Source organism: Symphalangus syndactylus, chromosome 23 (genome assembly GCF_028878055.3).
Source record: "Symphalangus syndactylus isolate Jambi chromosome 23, NHGRI_mSymSyn1-v2.1_pri, whole genome shotgun sequence".
Lineage (NCBI taxonomy): Eukaryota > Metazoa > Chordata > Mammalia > Primates > Hylobatidae > Symphalangus > Symphalangus syndactylus.
The window spans coordinates 69,392,545-69,413,814 of NC_072445.2; the positions used below are offsets into that span (position 1 = coordinate 69,392,545).

Here is a 21,270-nt window from a genome sequence, read left to right on the forward strand (position 1 = left end):
CTTAGGAGATGCTCTTTGCAGTGAAATTCACTTAGAATACAAAAACCCTGGGGTGTGAAACAGTTCCCTACGAATACCAAGAGCCTGGTGACTGACTGGGAGAAAGACCTTTTAAAGGGTAAGAATCAAAGGTGAGTTTTCCAATCAAGAAAGAAAAAGCAAAAAACAAAAACAAAAATCCTGCCCTGAATTGGAGAGGAAAATGCACAGCATGATTGGGGCAGATAATTTCTCTGCTTCTCTCAGACCCATTGTCCCCAACACGGCTCATGACAGTGAAGGGCTGCTGGGACAGAAGGTCAGTCCTCCTGCCTAGTTGGCCTATTTTGCTCTTCCATCGGGAGCGTCACCAGCTCTGCCTGTAACATTGATGACCGGGAAATCTAGCAAGAACAGAAAAAAGGGGCTGAGGGGCTCCCTTGTTAAATCCCTGGTGAAAAGGGAGGAGTAGGGAGAGGAGGCCGGGAGGAAGGGAGGGCTGAACCGGCTTGCTGGGCTTGCTATGTGCCGATGCTGAACGGGGCCAGCCAGGCTCTGAATTGGAGGGTGGGACAGGCCACAGCCACAGAGCAACGTGTGGGGAGTCCAGCTTCTGTATTAAACTCCCCAGGGAAGTTGAACCCCCTGCTGGGAGACTGCCCCCCCCTGCAGCTCAGGGCTACCCCTGCATTCTTCAGATCTGAACCCCATTTCTGACAGCATGCGACCGCCACCCATAACAAAATTGCAACGTGAAAAGGGAAGAAGCAGGGTGCTGTTCTTTGGGCATCTAACCCTGGAGGGGGGCTTACCACTGTGCCCCACATCTGTCAACCCGTGCCAGTCGGGAGGGAGAGAGGGCAAAGGGTAGAACACTTCCTGGGCACAGGAAAGAAAAGAAAAGGCGCACAAAATTGGTTTCCCCAAAATCAAATCAAACCCTTGCCTTTTGGTATCTTGCCTGGTTTTCTTTCTAGTTCCTTTCACCTTCTGGTTTTTGTTTTGCCAGAAACAGCTAGGGTGAAGTAAAGAAAGAAATAACAGAAAACGTTTCTTCCACTCTTTTTTTCCTGAGACTCACAATCAGAACCTGGCTGTGTTACTCAAGGCACAGACCCCACACCATGTCAATTACACCACTGGAGGGGGTGTGGGTAGAGTTGCACAGCTGCCTGCCGGGGAGGAGAAACTGGCATCCATTGCTCTCAGGGTGCCCGAAGAGAAAATCAGCCCCTAAAACAACTATTTGTTATATACATTTTATTGAAAAAAAATTTTACAACAAAATATTTTGGCAAACTGTAAAAGTATACATAAGTGCAAATATATCCTCCTTTTAAAATACAAGCAAAGTGTGAGTATACATGAAGGTCATAAAAATATCTTTAAAATATGGTGGTAGAAAACAACCTTGTAAAAACGTTGTATTGTCACAATACTGAAAACCACTTTCTTAAACTAGACACATTGTTCTAAATAATTCCTTAATAATGTTCTTTGGCACCTGTATCCAAATGCAGTGTCTGGGGAAAATGACTCTCCCACTCAGCTAGGCGACAAGAAGCGGCTTTCTTGAAATCTTGTGCTTAGCACTGCCTTTTTGAAAAGCACACAAGTTTTCTTAGACAAACACACACACACACACACACACAACTTGTCTGCTTTTTTCAGACCCTGATTACTGAAGGCAACGAAGATCCCAGAGATACACGTTGATGCCTTACGCATGGCACATTTTCCCACCTGAGTCTGCTCTCTCCCTCGTGTGGGAGCCCGCAGGTATTCAGATTGGGGACGCTACCTTGCCAGCCGTTGTCCTTCTTCCAGCAGTAGGCAAATAACAGTGACCAACGCGATCCCGGGCATTCTGGCTAAGTGGCAGGTGTGCGGCTTACTGCTATCCGCGTGCATGTGACGTGAATCCGTCCCAGTTTCTATCTGCCCCGTCTGAGGAGGGGAGAGGAGAGAGCGACCATGGCTTGGCCTCTTTCCGTTCACGTTCACATGACGCAGGGCTTAATATCCTGACAGACGCTCTGGTGGTGATGGTGATAATACGACCCGCTAGCTGAGGGGTGGAAAGAAGAAATTCCATTGAAGTTGAGGACGAAATCTTTTCTGTCACACACTGGAGCAGAGTGATGCTGGTAACGGGGCAGTCCCACTGAAAGAAGAAAGAAAGAAACCTCTTCAGAAACAAAGTCATCCAGTGGATGGCGGGGTGTCTTATTTTGCCTCAGAGTACAAAAGGTGCTGCTGTGCCTTTTAGTATATTGCTAGACAACCGGTAGAGAAAGTCCAGCTTTAGAAGTATCTCAGACACACCAACTGCAGGTCATAGAATTACTCTGGAATCATTACGTTTTGTTTTGATGCTCGCACAAACACAGAGCAAGTTCCCCTCAAGGGGGATTCTTCTGTCCTGGAATTCCAAGTTTATTCTCTGAGGCTGGGGCATGCACTTTAACCTCAGAATGAGCACAGGTACCGGACAATAGACCCAGACTCTGGTTCCGGGTCTCTCCCGGCAGAGCTCCTGGCCTGTGCTGCCCTGAGCCCTGGCTTCGGGGAGGGCCAAGCAGCCTACCCCAGAAACACCACTGCGGCCTTCTTTCTTGTTCTGAGCCTTGTTTCCCAACTAACTGGGCCGGTCAGAGCAGCGAGCGCAGAGGACTCCCTGTGCCAAAGGGGACGATAGAAAACAACCCAATCGCAAGATGAAGGGATGGGGCAGAAAAGCACGCCTCTTCTCCTGCCCCTCCGCAGGCATCTCCGTGGGTCCCGAACGTCTTAGACTTCCCCTAGAGAAGCCAGGACTTCAGGGCGCAGAGAAATGCCCTTTGGTCCGAAGTATCTGGCAGCGCGAGGAGTCCCTGCGGTAGCCCCAGGCTGGAGGGGGACACAGAAGGCCCAGACCCTGCTCTCCCGGGGCGGCTCCCCGGTCCCGGGCCTGCGCCGGGCCGCTTGACCCCCACCCGCCGCCGGCTTTTGCTTTTGCTTTCTCGGCGCCTCCTGGCCCCGGGGCGCAATCGGCCTGCAGTGCCCTGCGCACTGGGTACCGGCGGCTACTGGACCGGGCCCTCTCGGCACCGGGCTGCGTTAGGTCCATTCGCCCGGGTCTTTTCTTAGTTAACCGAGTGGTGTGGGGACCATAAAGTGCACGTCGCTTCGGGCTGGATTCAGTTTTTCAGTGCAAGAAAACCGTACCCACGGCCTGCCGGGCTCGGGCCCTGCTCGCGTGGCCTCAGCCCTGCCGTGCCCCCGCAATGACGGAGCAAGGCGGCTGCTCAGTGGCCGCTGCCTATTTCCTTGCCCGCAACACCTACCCGAACACGCCCGGCGCTGCTCTAACGCAGCTGCCCTGTCCCGCGAGCCCCGATGTGTGCGCGGCGCTCTGCACACAGGTGCGTTCCCTCGTCGCGTTAAAGCAAGTTCTGATGGCAAGTCCTGGACCACAAAATAGCAGGCTTGGCAGGAGAGAGGGCGAGCGCTCACACCTGCCCACGAAGGCGGCCGGCGGCGTTTTGATGTCTGGGCGGGATGATAGAAGCCCGAGCTCCTTCCTGAAGTGCTCGCAGGGCTTAATGAACTCCAGGGCAGCCCCTGCGCCGCGGGAGCACGTGGACCGTGGCCACTAGGCCCAGGAGCGGAGGGTGCGGCCCTTGTGGTGTGCTGGGGGAGGGAGGGTCGTGCTGGGTGTGTGCGCGTAGACATGTGCTGATCTGTGTGCTGGGGAGACTGCCTTGGCCACCCCCGCGCCTCGCCAGGCCCCCAGGTCTCAGTGGGCCCCGGCCCAGCGGGCGGCGCGCTCCCAACGAGGCCCCGCGGGGTCCTGATGCATCCGGCCGGCTCCACTGAAGCCTCCACCTCTGGCGCTCCAGGGAGATGCCAACAGGGCTGGGTGGGTATCCTATAGGGACGGGAGCAAGACAGCGAGGAAGGAAGGGCAGAGGGCCCCGGTCGGGCGTCAGGCCAGAGCTGTTGTCTCCCCCGAGCGTTCCCAGACTCGGTCGGGGGTTCTGTGAGGCTCCCAGGGAAGGCCGGCCGCCGGAGGCCGCTGGGTAGGGGCACAGAGGCCGGCTTGCTTTGCTGGGCAGTTTTCACCCGCTCCAAGACAGTAGTGTATCCAGATTCCGAAGTTTTGGGAGCTTGTGCGTGCGCCCAGTATATGAGGTGGGGCGACAGCAGCCTTGAAGAAGGGTCAGGAGTCTCTTTCCTGTGTGCTTTTTTTCTTCCTAGAGTACAGTTTCTCCAAGGCTGCTAAGCCTTAGAGTCTGGGTTCAAGTTGAGTGGATTTGCCGGGAGAGGAGGAAAAGGGGAGCGGGGAGGGCAGCTGGCAGGCTGGGAAGGGAAGGGGCCAGTGCACCGAGGTGTGTGTGTGTGTGTGTGTGTGTGTGTGTGTGTGTGTGTGTGATTGACAGCCGGTCCGAGGGAATACAAAAATAAGAGGGGAAGGCCGCCTGTATTGGTTACTTGTTGAAATTCCCATAAAATTGAACAAGACTGTTCTTAGTGGGTTAAGTCAGGCTAAAATCCTCTCCGGTGTGGTCCTGCCAAGACTGTCTTTGTTTGGTTAACCTCTGAGACCCACATTTAAAAGGCCTATTTGGGAAATTTCACCGTCCAGGGAACCAACATCTTTTGCCCATTTGTGGGCTTCCCTTCTCCCCTGCTGCTCCCGCTGCACACAGGCTCAGGAACACATAAAGCACGCATCACCTTCCAAGCCACTGTCTCATTGCTGCGGGAGGCCAGTGTGAGAGAGTAGCTTGGGGCCTTGCCTTTGACTGGCAGGCCCATGGGATTTTAATCTGCAGCCCTAGGTGGTCGGAGGGAGGGGTTAATGTAAGGGTTTATCTCTATTCTTCAGATTAACCTGGTCAAATATTCAAATTCCCTCTTCCATCCCCACCGTCCCCTCCCACCTTTCACCGCCTTCTGCAAGTCAATAAATTTTCATAATCTGCAACCAACACAATGTAAACCAGCCACACTACAAGTGGCATCCACAAGGCAGGCGCATTTCTCAGGGGAGTCCCAGCAGGGTCCTTCAGGTCCTGCCACCCAGGACCTGTATCATCAATGTGGGTCCATTGTTGGGGGGGGGAGGCAGGGAAGGGGAGGAATCTTCAACAGTTTGGTGACCCTCTCCGCTGGCAAATGTCCCTTTGGTGAAAGATCCTGGGAGCCAGCTCTGTCCCTCCCACCCCCTCCTCTTAACACTTGCCCAGCTGCAAACATCTCCCTACAGACACCCCAACATACAGAACATATCTGAATCTGACATTTACTTTGGGACAAAAGTACAGCAAAATGAACTCAAGGAACAAAAGGGACAAAAGGAACTAGACACAGCTTCCTGGCCAAGTGCCCCAAAGGCCACATGCCTTCTCTCAAAGCTAAGTCAGACTCTGAACGGGAGACCTGCAGTCTCCTGCACAGGGATCCCCATACAGTCCAGGAAGGCAGGGGACTTTACGCCATGCTCACAGCAGCCAGACAATTCTGAAGCTTCAGCTGCTGGCCAGGGATACCGGGAGGACAGTAAGACCCTGATCCCTGCTCCCACGAATAAGATGCCGGCTTTCCCGAGCATCTGCTTTTCCCAGTGCCCTCAGACCTCCTAGCTTCGGGGTCCCTGTTTGTGGGAGTGGCAGTGGCCGCCAGCCCTGGAGGCCTAGAAGCGATGCGCCCAGCTAGCTGCGCTGGAGCGTGCTGCGTTACCTGAGAGGTCCTCGCGGGCGTTCTGGTGCAAGTAGCTCTGCTCCAGCGAGTAGGAGGACATGCTGGAGTGCAGGCCTGCAGAGGCGGCGGGGTTGCTGCTCGGCGTCAGGGCAGGCGGCTGCTTGAGGTAAGGCGAGGCGCCAGGCGAGCTCCAGTGCGCCGCAGGGCTCGTGTAGGGCGAGTGGCATTCGATGGCGCTCGCCATGGCCGGGGACGAGGGTACCGGGCTGCTGCTGCTGTCCGGCCCGTAGTCTCCGCCGCCGCCGCCCCCGGCCGCACCGACGCCCCCGGGTCCCGCGGGCACCGGGCAGCTGGCCATGTAGGTGGAACCAGGGTTGGGCGACATGTGCGGGACGTGGTGGTGGTGGTGGTGGTGAGGGTGCGCGTGGCTTGGGGCGCCCGCGCCGGCGTCGTAGCCCGCGGGCATCATGTCGAGGCCGCCGTAGCCGCCCTGGCTGTGGCAGCCGAGCGGCGCCGACGGGGGCGCCTGGAAGTCGAAGCCCTGGGGCAGCAGCGAGGCCCCGAAGCCCAAGCCGCTCACCACGCGGTGGTACATGGGCTTGAGCGCCTGGCACTTCCGCCTGAAGCCGCGCGGCCGGCGGCGGAACGAGCCCTCCTCGAACATGAACTCGCTGGCCGGGTCGATGGTCCAGTAGTGGCCCTTGCCGGGCCGCCCGAGGCCCTTAGGCAGCTTGATGAAGCACTCGTTGAGCGAGAGATTGTGGCGTACGGAGTTCTTCCAGCCCTGGTAGGCGCCGCGGAAGAAGGGGAAGCGCGCCTGCAGGAACTGGTAGATCTCGCTGAGCGTCAGGCGCTTGCTGGGCGAGCTCTGGATGGCCATGACGATGAGCGCGATGTAGGAGTAGGGCGGCTTCTCGGGCCGCCGCAGCCCCGAGCTCGCCTTCTTGGCGCCCCCGCTCCCGGCGCCCGCGCCGCCGCCGCCCGCGCTCTTGCAGGCAGCCGAGGGGGCGCTGGCCGAATTGGAGGAGGACGAGGACGAGGCGCAGGAGGCGGAGGACGACGACGAGGAGGAGGAGGTGGTCTCCAGCGCGGCGGCGGAGGCGGCGGCGGCGGCGGCGGGCGGCGGGCTCATCAGGGCGGCCTGGAGCGCGCCGGGGACCGGGCTGCACGCGCGGCGGAGCGGGGCCGGCGGCGGGCGCGGTGGGGGCGGCGGCGGCCCGCCCTCGGTGGTCATCTGGGACCCGGGAGCGAGGCCGGGCCGCGAGGGCGGGCCCCGGGCAGGGAGCGGAGGCGCCGGAGCGGGGTCGGCCCAGAAGCCCGGCGAGCGCCCTAGCCCGCCGCCCGGGCTGCAGCCGTGGCCACTCCGGGCCAGCGCTTCGGCGTCGCCTCCCTCAGCTCCTCTGGGGCTTCTGGCGGCGGCGGCGGCGGCAGGCGGGAGACAACGCCCGGCGCATCACTCCCCGAGCCGCGGGCCCTGCCTTGCGCAACGGCCTCCCAGGCCGCGGGGCCGAGCGGCCGGCGCCGGGCAACTGCGCCCGCGAGTGGGACCGCGGCCTGGACCCCGGGGACGAGCCCGACGTCTCCCTTCAGGAGCGCTCCTCGCTCTGTCTCTCGGACTTCCTCCCTCCCTCGCCCTCCCCGGCCGCCCTCCTCGCTCCCTCCCCCTACCCCGCCCTGCCCCCTCCTCGCTCCGCGCCGCCGCGGGGAGGGCGCGCTCGGGCCGCTGCGCTCACTCCTCCCCCTCCCAACCTGGCGGCCGCCTCCCTCTCTTATCTCGCTGCCCGCTCTCCAGGGTCTCCTCGCTCTTTTCATTCCTCTCTCGGCCTCTTCCCCTTTCCCTCACCCACCCTCTTGCAAATTGAGGGATCACAGACTCACTCCCGTTTTGCTAGGGGGACGACCCCCGCCCCTAGCAAAACTCGACCACCTCTGACTTCATGAAATATTCTTTCTGTTTGCCCCCTACAGCAACCCCTGCTTCCCATCCCAGGACCCTGCAGCCCCCCGCGGAGTGGACCCAGCCCCGCCCCTCCGCCCCCCCTTCCTCCTCCTGGCCCGCCGGGCCGAGTGGTGCTGCTGCGGGTGCGGCTGCTCGGAGCCTCCCTGGCCGCCCTCCCCAGGGCCGATACTGACTCCATCTGTCAACTTCGTTTAGACTTTGCCGCCCTCAGCCACACGCCGGGGTGCCAGACGCCCAAAGGTAACGTGCCAATCCTCTCTCTTTCTGGCAGGGCCTGCAGGCTCCCCAACAATTGTTAGGGCGACTGGGGGGCGCCGCAGGGTTGCGGGCCGTTGTGGACGTTTTCGGAACTTTGAGCAAAGGGATTTAGACTGAGAAACCTAGGCCAAGTTTTAAAGACTCTGGAAACCTGGATCTCGTGGGACTCACGGTTGCATTTGCTTCCACTTCTTCCCCCCACCCCCACGCCCCAGTTAGTGTTTTGTAAGAAAAAAATGCAAAAGAAAGAGAAAGAAGAAGGAAGGAAGAAAAGAAAGAAAAAGAAAGAAAGACCCTGAGATAAGCGAGATAGCTATATTTATATTCAGTCCTGAAGGGGTGTGCAGCTGTCACTAGGTTTACATCCTCCGTCTTAACATTGCCCACCCAAAACTGTGCCAGGTCTCAGTTAACTCCTGTCCGAGAACACTTCTCCCCAGTTGTGGCTAATTCCTCCCTGAGTAAGAGTCAGGCTCTGAGAGAGATGTGCCCTTGGGAGCAATCATTTCCAATGAGACCCGACAGTTAGTTATTGGATTACACGTGCAGGGAAATGTAGTCCGACCAGGGATAGGAGCTGGGAGAGGGAGGAGGAGAGCAGGAGGCCGGAGCTGGCGGGGCCTCCCAAGGGCTGAAGGGGGAGGCCCAGAAAGAAGGTGCTGCAGTCCAGCGGACCAAACGGGAGGCAGAGCTGGGCACACCGCTGCGTCTAGGCTGAAAGGACCGAGGTGCACGGGTGTGCCTGCTGGGGAGCCTGGGGAGTTGGAGGAGGCAGGAGAAAGGGAGGTTGTGCAGTAATCAGGAGGGAGACACCAGGCAAAGAACCTTCAGCTTTCAGCCGCACAGCCGAGGCAGGCCCCTTGGGGCGGCAGGAGCCCTGTGTGTCCCCTGAGTGCTGGGGGACTGCTCCTGGCTGAGTGTGCTGGTGGGGCTGTAGATGCAGAGAGGGCGGGTGAGGAGGGGAGGGGTATGTGGGAGGGGGTGGGCCGGGGCTGGCCCCAGACAGTGACCTGAGGTTGAGTGGAAGCAGGCTTTTTCCATCAAACCCTGCCTGGATACCACACACAGAGACCGAGTGTCAGTTTACTGCCCTGAGCCGGCTCCTTCTCCCTAAGCTCCACAGTAATTAGACAAAGAAAACCTAAATTAGCTGAACAGGCGTCGACAGCTTCCTCCAGAGCGCCCCTGGTACCTACATGGGAATGTGTCCGAAAATGGCTTGATTGTAGCCGAGAGTCAGCTAAGAAAACACCGCCAAAGCGAACTCAGTTTACCACTCATTTCCAATAGAAAAAAGAAACAAGTCGCTCTTTTCCGGGTGGGATGTTTTGATTGGGTTGGGGTAGGGCTTTGCAGTTGTTTGCACTTTCTAAGAATTTCTGACTGACTGCTGAGCGTTTTTGGGGGGTGGGTCCCCATATATTTCATGGTATTTTTTTCTCTTGCCCTCATTTGTCATTTTCTGTGGAGTAACTTAAAAATACGTAATTAAATATAAAAGTAAGTATGAATTTAAAAAGTAAATTCACTAAACCAATGCTCTAAGTGCCTAAAATATAATTATTTTCATAAAATAGAAGCTGGAGTGGGGAGGACAGATAGGATCTTAAAGGAGCTCTACTGACATAGAGTTCAGTGTGTGTGTGTGTGTGCGCGTGCGCGCCCGCGCGCTTTAAATGGAAAGAGCCCAGGGGAGAAGCTTGTGGGGGAAAGGACAATTATCTTATTTGTAGGTGGGGGTGGTGGGCAATGGACTTTGGAAACATTCAGCACTCATTGTCACTTCGCCATGGACTCTCTCTGATTCTCTGTGCCTGAAAATTGTATGTATTTGGATCTCAGGGAATACAGATCTAACTTTTTAAGAGCAGGCCTTAAAGGTTTTAGCACCCGGAGACTGAAGAATAAAAGGCGCTAACCCTAAAATCCAGGCAGGACCAGTGATAACCTTCTATACTAGTAGCTCCCAGTTTTGGGGTTATGGGGTCATCCTCTGAGAATAGGATGGAAGCTATGGAGCCAGTTTCCAGAAAAATGCTTCCAATTTGCCTGAGATTTTAGGAATTCCACAGGTACTCATTAAAACAAACAAATAAGCAAAAAAGCCCCAGATTCTTTTAGCTTCTACCAATTCAGCTGGTTAAATTATGAGGGATTTTTTTAAAAGGCTCCTTTCTCCATCCAAGCAACAGCAGTATCCATTTTACCTAAACTCTAAACTTCCAAGAAATCCCACTTAGAGTGTGGTGAGTGTTATGAGGGCCAGCCAGGTCATGGAAAGGCAGTGGACATTGGAGAGCAGTTAGGGCCAGGAGGCGGTCTGCTGACTGGAAGCCTTCCCTCTCTGCAGGGGTCTGCATACTGCCCCTGTAGACCCTGAACTCCAGAAAGATAAGCAGCTTGGGGGCCTTCTTAAGTTATATCAGCAGGAAGGCTCCTCTCAAAAACTCTTTCTTGGATACCCCACTTCTGCCTCTGGAAACTCTTCTCATGGCATAGACCACCACCAGGTCTACAATGACTAAACCCTGCATCTGTTTGTTGCAGACCTCGCAGGTACCATCTTCTACAATGACTAAACCCTGCATCTGTTTGTTGCAGACCTTGCAGGTACCATCTTGTCACCCACCAGGTGGCCCAGGTATCATCCTCTTCCTTTTGAGGTGAGGAAACAGGCTCAGAGACTGGGTGACTGGCTCCAAGTCACGCCGGGCAAGTGACAAAGCCGGCCAGCAGCCTGGGCCTGGAACTCCAAAGTCAGTGTTCCTTGCACTGCATTACAGCAAAGCCTCTCTGAGCTTTGTTTTAATCACTGATATATACAAATCTCTTGAGGAAGAATGTATGTGATAGCAAATTATGTCAATTTCTGTATCCCTGGGAGGAATACCTTAATTTCTGGTTAGCAGACAGGGTTTAAAAGCAAAGTTGTGTTTGTCTCTGAAACAGAGCCTTGCTTAGGATGGCTCCCCCACCCCCCTACTGGGGTTCCTTCTTATGGGGGCGAGCTTTTCATTCACTTTCACTCCCTATAAATAACACGAATCTTGAAATTTTTTTTTCTTACGGGAAGGGAAGGTATGGTTCATATAAATGAGTCTAGATCAGCCCAGGCAGTCCTTGGTTAACCAAAACTATGCAGCCTCCGCCGCGCTGGGTCCTCTCTCCATCCCGCTTTGGTTGACTGTCCCGTCTGGGCTGCGGGTTCCTTTCCCCTCCAACCCTTTAGGTCCCACCCCTGCCCCAGCGCAAGGGAATGTAAACTTCAACAAGCTTGGGTTTCTCCGATTTTGTTCTGTAATCGGCGTTTTATTCTAGGAAATCTCCTCATTATTGCGGTTTAAATTTTGTGTTCTTAGCATGCTTCCTCTGCTTCGTGGGTTTTACATGAAATGGCTTAGACTAAACCAGTTACCGACAGGAGAGACGCATCTGCACCGCGCTGTTTGCGGCCATCTAAGACGTCTCCTCCCGGCAGTTCGCGCCTGCGGCACCCCTCCCTTCCTTCCGCCTGGGCCCGGGCGGAGGGAAGCCTCTTCCCAATTCAAAATGAGACTGACCCCTGTTTTCGCTCTGTATTTAGGCGCAAAGTTAAGTCGTGTAGAGGATTCTCGAACTCCTGCGAGGCCTTTCTAAATGTGGAGGGCGAGACTCAGTGCCGGGGCCTGGGGGTGTCAGCGTGATTGAGGAAATGCTGGAAGAGCACCAGCCTGCACGCTGCAGAGGCCTCTTTAGAAACTTCGAATAACAACAGAAAATGCGTACGGGAACAGCATTAGGAGGACGCGCAGAGGCAGGGATTGGAGAGAGCAAGGTGGCCAGGAGTGGGAATTTTACACCTCTCCTGGGGTCTGCTCTCCTCGCTCGGTCCAGAAACCCCCAGACCTCCGGGTCTGAACACCAGCCACCCAGTTCCCAATGTTTATTTGGATAGAGTCTTCCGCTCTCCAAAGGCTTGTGTCCCGGTCAGGGCTCTTTTTATAGCCACCTTCCTGAGAGATCCCCCAGTAGCCCCAGATCTCCTGGCCTCGGCGGTGGGCCTCGATGACCCACTGGCCAGGTCTGAGGGGCTTGGAAGGGGGAAAAAAGGGTCCAAAATCTACGAGACCCTCAAGCGAAGACCGGCCTCACCCCGTTTCCGCACTTCCCAAATTGCCGGGCGCGGGTCCCTTCGGTTGCGAGATCAAAACCTTGGGATGATCCCAGGAGCCAGCCCAGCGGCCTGCAGGCCCCGATCCCAGTGCGGAGGCGGCAGTACCAGGCGAAGCGCCTCTTCGACTTCGCCTACAGCCCGTTGCGTTTAGAGGTGGCGAGTTGCGGGGTTGGGGGGCGTGGGTGGAGAGCAGAGACGACTGCTTTGTCTAAAAGGCAGAGAGAAGGGGCTTAGGTTGGAACAGAGTCGGTCTGCGTCTCCCAACGGGGGAAGAAGGGGGGGCACCCAGCGGCTAAAGAAAATAAGTTGGGAAGCCTGTACCACAAGTGTTTCTGGAAGCAAGTGTGGGTGCCGGTGGCCCTCAGCATGTTAACTTTTCGCCCACTGATGCTGCTGGAAGGGACGTCCCCATGCTTTAGGTCGCAGGACAGAGCTTGCAGATGCCTTGGAAATCGGTAGGGGCCAAGCTGCGTCCTGGGAGTCCCCCGAGCTCTGCACACCTTCCCTCCGCCCTCACGGCTGTCGCAACGCTCGGGGGTCGTTTAGGGGTCCGCGTGCCTTTTGCTCCGCAGCCCCAGGCCTCGGATCCCCTCCTCCCGCCCGCCTTCCCAGGCTGGGGAGGAAGATGGCTAGGCCGCGCGCACACATGCTGGGCAGGGTTGGCGGGGGCCGCGGGGCCCACCCAGGAGGCGCCCGCGGGGCCCGAAGAGGTCACTCCGGGCACTGCACGCGGGAGGGTGCGCGCCGAAGGCTACGTAAGACACCAAGCAAAGGCGCCCGGAGGTCGCCAGGCCGTTCCTCCGATGCCCTCCAACCGAGACCAGAGGCTGGCCGGCTGCGGCCGCGCGGGGAAGCGCCCTGGAGGTCCCAACCCAGCCCGGGCAGGGCTTTCTTCTCCCGTCTGGCTGGTCTCCTCCCCGCTGCCCTCCCTTCCCCCAAATAAATAAATATTTCCGAGGGCAGCGAACTCGGCGGGGCGCCGGGTCCTGAGCGCCTGGGCGATAGATGAACTTCCTGGCGCATCAAAACTCCCCTCTCGTCCTCCCCGCCGAGCTCAGGATATGGGGCGCGCTCGCTTCTCTTCAGAAAAGGAAACGTAGCTCTTCCAAAAATATAAATCAGCTCTGACGTCCAAATATTTCTTTTGTCCTCCAGCATCCTCTGTGGGGATAAATAAAACGTGCTCGGCGCCCAGAGGCCGACTAGGGACCTCAGGGCGCCCAGACGCCGCCTCCGAGAAGCTGCTTTGGGGAGCCCCCCACCCCGCCCCTCCCCGCAGCCTGGCCAAAGGCCCCGGGCCCCGGATGCGGCCTGACCTTCGGGCGGGCTGCGGCGGCGGGAGGGAGGGAGACAACCCCTCCGCGGAACCCCGGCGGCCTGGGAAGGCGAAAGGCGCCCGAGGCCGACCCAAGCGGGGAGGGGAGCTCGTTCGCGATGGGCCGGAAGAGGCCGGGGAAGCTCCGGGCGCGCCCTAGATGAGTTTGGGCCCCAAGGCTGCCCCTCCGGGCCGAGCTGTGTCAGGGAACCTACGCCCCCTCCCCTTCATTTCCGTCGGAGCTTCTGACCCCAGGGCAGCCTCCTCTTCGTGGGGACCCAGAGTAGTTCAAGTTTGGAGCAGAGAGGGCCCCGACTGCGTCTTTTCCCAGCAGAGGCCGAGGCCGAGGCTGCTGCTCCTCCAGAAGCCAGTCGGCTTTGCGACCTCAGAGGACACCACTGGCCTGGGGCGTGGCTCTCGAGGTTCGCGGCCCGCCAGACCTGGGGACGGCTTGAGCCAGGTGACCCTTACCACCACCCCTGCCTCCCAACTCCCTCCTCCAACTTGGGGGAGGTGGACAGGTTTTCTGTAGCGGCTTGGAAATCTATGCCAAGGTAAACCACATGCACGAGGGTGGGTGAGATGTAGGGTTCTACAGGGGCTGAAGTGAAATCCTGGGGGAGCACGGTGGCTGGAGGCGTGTCCGCACCTCCACTCCCCTTCCTGCTCCCCTGACTCCAAGGCGCTGAGAGCCCACGGGCCTTTCTGCTGCCCCCCTTTCCCCCATGGCACCCACGCGGCCAGTCTGCAAGGCTTTGGGGGTCAAAGGGCCCAGGCAAGGAGAAATCTCCATCTGCCCAGGGGCAGCTCATCCTCCCCTCACGCCCTGTGCCCCACACCGAGGATTGTGTTCCAGGCCTGGGGCCTCGGGGCTGCGCGGTGGGGGCTGGTCTCTGGCCGCCCCTTCTCTCCAGGGGGGTCTTTATTGATGAGCTGCCTCGAAAACCCCCGCCCAGAACGTCCCAGAAGGGTTTAGACAATCCATCACCCACCACTTCAAGAATGCTTCCTCCCTTTCAAACACAATCTTCGCACACCAGACGGGCTGCGGTGGGGAGGGGCGCGCACTTGAAAAGAGAACAGCTATATAATCAACGTCACAGCCGTCCCGCAACCTTTCGGAAACAGGGACTCGGGCCAAAAATCCCTCAGGATGATTTACGGGGCCCCCTCGCCCTCTCCGCCTGCCCCCACGTGACTCTCGCCCGCGCCCGCACGGCCGCCGCACACCCTGCCCCGTGCCAGGCAGCCCCGGGCCCCTCCGCGGGGAGTTGGTGTTTTAGGAGAAAGTGCTTTTTTCTCTTGGGGCCCAGGGGGAAAAGGGTCTCGGCCTGGCCAGAGTGCTTTGGTGGCTTGGTTACGGTATCCTCGTGGGTGGACTGCGAAGGCCGGGCCTGGCCTCTTGGAGTCGTCACATTCAAGTCACCTTCCCTCCCGCCACAGCCCTGGGATTTTGCGCCCCGGACTGCGCCTCCCTCTCCCGTCCGCGCGGGAGTGGGAAGAAGCCGCAGTTCCTCTCGCTTCCGCGGGGTGGCGCCAGGCTCTCGGGAATCGCGGCCCGCGGGGCTGCCCGGCGCGGCCGTCACCTGCTCGCGGCTCCCAACGCCCGCGACCCGTGGCCCCGCAACCCCTGCAGCCGAGGCCCCAGCCCCGGCGCGGGGCCGGCCGGTGTGTGACCCGCAGGCGGACAGATTCCTGCAATATCGCCTGTCTCGCACTCGGTTGGCCCGCTTTGGGCAAGTCCTGCTTTCCTGCCCTACCCTCCCCGGACCCGCAAGAAGAAGGGGCACGTGTGGGCACCTCTCCGCGGGACACAAGCGTCTTTAGGCTTTGCTGAAGAAACGATCATTCAGTTCCGTTATTTTGGTTCTCTGAAGCCAGGGACAGGGGCTCTGTGTCTTCATTTGTAAGTTGTCCTGGAGCTCCTGGAGGTGTCCTGCGGTTTGGTGGAAAACAGGCAAATCAACAAATCATCCCACCCACCTGCCCCTGGAGAAGCTGCATTCAGCTGGCTCTGCGCGGCGTCCGCATTCTGTCCCTGAGGAATTACCTCGTCTTTCGGTGGCTACAGTGACAGAAAGACAACGGTTTTTTTTAAAATTGTGATTTCTCATTTCTTTTAGCTTCTTAAGAAAACCCTTGCAGCTGTCTAAACTCGTCCTGGTAGAAGTCTGCAAGACAGGAAGGAGCTTGAGGGGTCGTTTTGGGGCCGGCTTGATACCAAGGGGAGGCACCAGGTGGATAGGGGTGGCTCAGCCCAGGCTGCAGGATCTTTTTCATATTTGTTATTATGGAAAAAGTTTCATAGTATACCAACGTGGAGCGAGTATACAGTAAGCCGTCTCATATGCTCATCACCTACATGTAACAATTATCAAGGTTTTGCCACACTTGCTTCATTCATCTTTCTGTTTTCATTTCTTGCTGAAATATTTTAGAGGAAATCTAGACATCATGTTTTAAAAGTGCACTTTGCAACTCCTCTCCACATCTCCGGTTCTAGCTCTCATACCTAAGATTACATTTTGGCTTATACACGCAACACCTTCCCCTGAGGAAGTTCAAAATAGGGCTGGGACATTGTTCTGGATGTGTATTTTACAAACAGAACTCTCCATTTCCCCAGGTGACTTTCAGCTCTGAGTTTCTTGGCTTTCTTCTGGCTGCTGGATCTCCAGAAAGGCTGGCAAATGTTCCCTCCCCCACTCTCACTTACAGTGCACGCAGTGGCTGTAAACTGCAAAGGAGTGCTGTTTCCTTCAGTCACCAGAGTTAATCCCGGGATGCCTTCCATATATGCCCGACAACATAATGTATCACAGAAGCACACGTCCTTTGAATATATCTGCAGGTATGCGTTGTCCATGTGCACTGCACAGCAGTTTCCAAATCATTTTTTTCCTGACAGTGGCTAGCTGTGGAAGAATTTTTCATATCATCTGAAAGTGCCTGAAGGAGAATTTCAGACTAGGCTGGAGGGGTGAAGGAGTCATGGGGAGTGGACCACGGAGCATGGGAGATAAGTTTGGCTTTATATCCAGCCCCCTGCCCCAGGACTCTGTACACATATTTCACAAATAATTGTTTATTGATGTTTTTGCTCCTCCAACAATCCATGGTGTGCTCTTAGCATTTCCCTCACCCCCAATGCCACCCTGCGCAGATGAGTGGCGATGTAGTGGTCACGAGTAGCTCTCGTTTACAGTTTGAGAAGTGCACCTGCTCCTGATTACCTTAAGTCACTTAATAATGTTTCTGGACTTGTTTCTGTTTTATGGTAAAATGGGGATCAGGAAAATAAAAGTAAGAAAAAATGATGCCCCCTCCCATAGTTATTATAAAGGTGAAATAACGGTTAAAAAAAGGTATTAACATTCTGACATACACACATTTATAGTTATTTTTGGTTCAATCCATTAAAAACACTGTTTAGTTTTAAGGCACCCTCTAAGTTTCACAGTACTTGGGATCTCTCCTTCCCTGGGTAATCTCTCATAGGCGGATTTGAGTTTATATTTAATGAGGAAAATATGGGTCCATTGTCCAAAAGTGTAAGCCTGCCTATGAGAACTGGGGTCCCTGGTCTCCGGGTGGGTTGGGTCTCTAGGGCTCCACTGCAAAGAGGGAACTCTGGGAGAGGAAGAGGGAGAGGGGATGTTTCCTTGGTTGGACCTCGAGGTTGGTTCCTCCAGGTACATCAGATTCCTTTGCAGCACTGGGGGTCCAGCCACAGACAGCCGGGCTGCATTCGAGGAGTCTTCTGCCCCCGAAATCCCATCCGGCAGAACGTGAAAGTGCCGTGGAAAGAAAACTCGACCGCGCAGCTCTCAAGGGCGCCTCGCGGGTTCCTAGCGGACGTGGCCGACCGCAAAGCCGCCACCGCGTTTGCTTGTTTCAGGCGGGACTTTCTTTCTCTCCATCCTATGTCCCCTTTGCAAGAGAAGCAGGCTCTGGACCGCCCTGTGGGAGGTGGCGGGACGGCGGAGGACCCTCACCTTCCACGCGCGCCGCAGCTTCGCAGGAGCCTGGCGGCCGGCGACTGTCTTCTGTCCAAGTACGCCAGGACACCAGGGGCCGCCGCCCGGCATCCCTACTCTACCCTGTAGGCGCGCAGCCTGGCTCTGAAAATGGAACCTGCAGTATGAAATACTAAGGTCGTCAACGCTTTTCCCAATTAATTTTTTTTTTCTGTGCTTTCCACCCTGCCTCCTGCTCCAGAATACCCTGCACTTACCACCTACGTGATCTGGAACAAGTTACTTTGTTTCTGCACCTCCGTTTTGTGATTTCGACGATTGGGATTATTATAATGCCTAACAGTGTTGCTGGGAGGATTAAACGAATTAATACAAGCCAAGCTCTTAGAACTGCGTGCTGCACGTGCGAAGCGCTCTATAAACGTCGGCCGTGAAACTGACGGTGCAGAGTCCTCTGAACTCGGTCCCGCGTGGGCCGGCGCGGCCCTGCGGCTTTCCCCAGGGTGGTTTCGGCCGCGGCCCGCAGAGCTTGGGGAGAACTGGGTCCCTGCGCCTGTCCCAGCCCCAACCAAACTCCTGTGCTTTTAGGATTTGGTTAAGAATTCAGTTAGGCACGGAGCAGGGAGAAACTACGAAAAGTCGGGGCAGGACCCAGGGGCCGCCGGCTTAAGCCGGGAGCGCGGCGGAGCGAAGCAGGTGCACGCGGGCCGGAGCGCGTGGCTGCCGCGGCGCTGGCCGCAGCCGGGGTCCTGCGTGCTGTCGCCTGTCTAGTTCTCCAAGAGGGGCCTGGTGGGCGTCGTCGGACTCAGCGCTGCTTCTCCAGGCCCCGGCCGCGCCACCCCCGCCGGCTCCATGCCCGGAATTGCTGGGGGTGCGGAGTGCTTTCTGCAGCTGGGCGCAGTGGCGACCCCGGTGTGGGAGAACGCCCTCCGCGAGGGGTGTCACCGAGGGCGGCGTCTAGAAGCTGGAGGTGGAAAGCAGGGAGGGAATTTCTGTTTTAGCGTCTTCTCTTCCATGTCTGACCCTTGGCCAGGTTCGTCGCCGAGTGGGATTTGTCTCCACGTTTTGCCTGGAAAAAGCAGGCGATCAACGGTCGCGTTTGTCGTCTTTTGCTTCGAGGCCGGCGCGGGCCTCTCCAGGGCTCGCGAGGCGGCACAGGGCAGGGAAGGGCAGGCTGACCCCACCGTGGGCGAAAGCGGCCCCGGCAGCAGCGGCCGCCGGGCGCGAGGCGCGAAACCTCAGGCACCGCGGGCTTGGACGGCCTTCAGAAAGGGGTCCGGACGCGCCGCTCTGCCGAGCTAGGAGGGCGGAGAGGGAGAGGGGAAGTGACCTCTTGAACCTCATCAAATGCAAATGTTATAAGAAGCTTGTTAAGGAAAGAAAAGCGGAAATGCAGGGAAATGGAGAAACGCGGAGTCCACCTGAGGCTTGAATGGCCTTTTTAGAGTTCCAGGCCCCTGGGATTTGCAGACTTCTCTGCGGTAGACCGACTACTGGTCATGGACTTTGCATTTTCCCGCAGGAGGGTGAAGCTACCGGCCGACTTCCTCCAATATGCATATTTTACATATATAAACACCTTTGCAGTTTTATAGCCATTTAAATAAACCATCCACATAAACCCTTACTCTTAAAACGATCCGCACAAAATAGCTTTTATCTCAGATCATTTTCACTCTTCTTTTAATTACTGGCTTTTGTAGCTTGGGTTTCACCTCCAGGCTGGTGGCCAAAGTGTGTTTATGTTCAACTTGGCCATCTCTTCTATGGTACCTTATACCGCAGTAACTTTCCCTATCAACATGGACACAGAATAGATTCAACACTTAATTTTCTCAACTGGGTGGGTAATATATTTTTGGGAGAAGCAAATGTCCCCTTCGTTTGGTCCTCGTTGGTTCTTAGCGAGGGAGAATGCCGGTGGGGCCTTTAGCAGCAGCAGCCTAACAGTGTTGCAGCTGTGACTAGTCCGGTCGGGCACGGTGGCTCACGCCTGTAATCCCGGCACTTTGGGAAGCCGAGGCGGGCGGATCACGAGGTCAGGGGTTCGAGACCAGCCTGGCAACATAGTGAAACCCCGTCTCTACTAAAAATACAAAAATTAGCCAGCATGGTGGCGCGCGCCTGTAATCCCAGCTACTCGTGAGGCTGAGGCAGGAGAATCGCTTGAATCCGGGAGGCGGAGGTTGTGGTGATCCGAGATCCCACCACTGCACTCCAGCCTGGGCAACACAGCGAGACAACGCCTCAAAAAATAAACAAATAGAAATCAATAAATAAAAAAGACTGGCCTGCTTGATGAGCCAGATATTCACCTATTTACTCTTCAAGTCTCTAGACGTATTATAAACTATGTCAAACATCTGAGAAGCTGTGAGCGGTTACCATATGTCAGCTTTTCATTCAGCAATAGGGGAGGGGGGCTCCTAAAGTTTATTTTCTCCCTTGAAAGGGAAGGCTGTTTGGGGACCTGAAAATATAAACAAAACCCCCAGAAACCCATGTTTTGGAACAAAATGGGTGTGGAAAGCTAAGCAGGCCAGTTGGGCAGACAGGATTTGGGGATGGAGGCTGAGGGAGGCAGGGGACTCTGTAGAATCTGTTGGCAGCCGTGCCGGTCTGAGTGAGGGGACAGAATGACACTCTGTGCTGGTGTCAGAGAAAGGGGCCAGCAAAAGAGGCAAGGAGTGGCAGATTCTCTTCAGGAGAGTTTTCCATCTGGAAAGGAGGTTTATGCATCCATCACCCATCTCTGGTAAGATGCTTGGTGTAGGTGGAAGGGCGTATGTTGGCGTTGGGCTGAGGGAATCTGCCTTACTGAGCTCGGCTAAAAAGGAATTTAATAAACTTCTTTTGTTTTGTGGTTTCTACCTATGGAAAACTTTTCTGCAGTTGGAGGGCTCTCAGAAGAGATCCAAGACAGGAAACCTTTCCATTTGCAGACCAGTTACAAAAAATATGCAGTTGAGTGAAGCATTTTATGGCAGTAGGAATTTAATAAAAAGGGAAAGAATATGACTGTATAGCGTAGGTAAGCATGACTGGAGAATACATTTATTCTTTTTGTTTGTTTCATTTTGTTTTTATTTTCTAACAACAGAATGTGTAATTTTATAGCAAGGGAAAAATAATAAGCAATTTGGGGTGTCTCAAATTCATTATAGTGTATTCCTGAACCCTTTCTAACTAGGATATTATTTTGAGGCCAAATTTGATTGATGTCTAGACTTTGGATGTCTCTACAAAGTGAGAATTGGAGCTGGCAGTGTTGGTAATACCACTTGAAAACATTTCTTCTGGCCTTTATTATTTGCACTTTTTCTTCAAATTTTCATTCATTTTTCTGATTTTTTAAAACTTTCCTAGCACAATGACGTAGTGCAATTTACTTTTATACCTCGAGTTAAAAGTGGAATTTCAGTTGATGAAAATAGAGGAAATGAGGTTACTCAAATAATGCCAAGGAGTTCATTTGCATCATTCGTTACCTTCAAGATGGCCATTTAAATGAGTTCTTTTCTTAGAGTAAGATTAATATATTTGTCTTTATAGTAACGCCTTCAAAAATATGCGACTTTTAATATTCTAGGGATGAAGTGACCCATGAAGGCATAAGTGCCTTGGTCCATGAGAGTCATAATGAAGCCGTGATTTATTCTTTGTTTTTCTGCATATAAACATAAACACATTAAAAAAGTAGGATTCTTTCTCCATCTTTCCTTAACCTATTTTTCTTACATAACAAAATATCATAAATATTAACTAGTTTTTAAAGTTTTAAATATTACTTTGAGAATTTAATTTATTTTTAAAGATTCTAAATTTATTTTTCTTTTTATGTGATCACCTGCACGGCGTTTACTTGCTATTCGCTGTCTTTTCTAGAAAACATAAACAACTTGGCAAATCTCCTGTTAACCTTCATATTAATCTTTTAAAGAGG

The 21,270-nt window shown here is 55.3% G+C and overlaps 1 protein-coding gene across 1 annotated transcript; it reads right to left on the bottom strand.

Annotated features, from left to right (window-relative positions):
* Positions 1 to 1,220: 1,220 nt before the first annotated feature.
* FOXF2 (forkhead box F2) lies at positions 1,221 to 7,270 on the bottom strand. Its single transcript, XM_055263918.2, has 2 exons — positions 5,704 to 7,270; positions 1,221 to 2,143 (listed from the first exon to the last, which is right to left on the bottom strand). The coding sequence occupies exons 1-2, from the start codon at positions 6,896 to 6,898 to the stop codon at positions 1,980 to 1,982; spliced, it is 1,359 nt and encodes a 452-aa protein (XP_055119893.1). The 5' UTR covers positions 6,899 to 7,270; the 3' UTR covers positions 1,221 to 1,979.
* Positions 7,271 to 21,270: the final 14,000 nt, after the last annotated feature.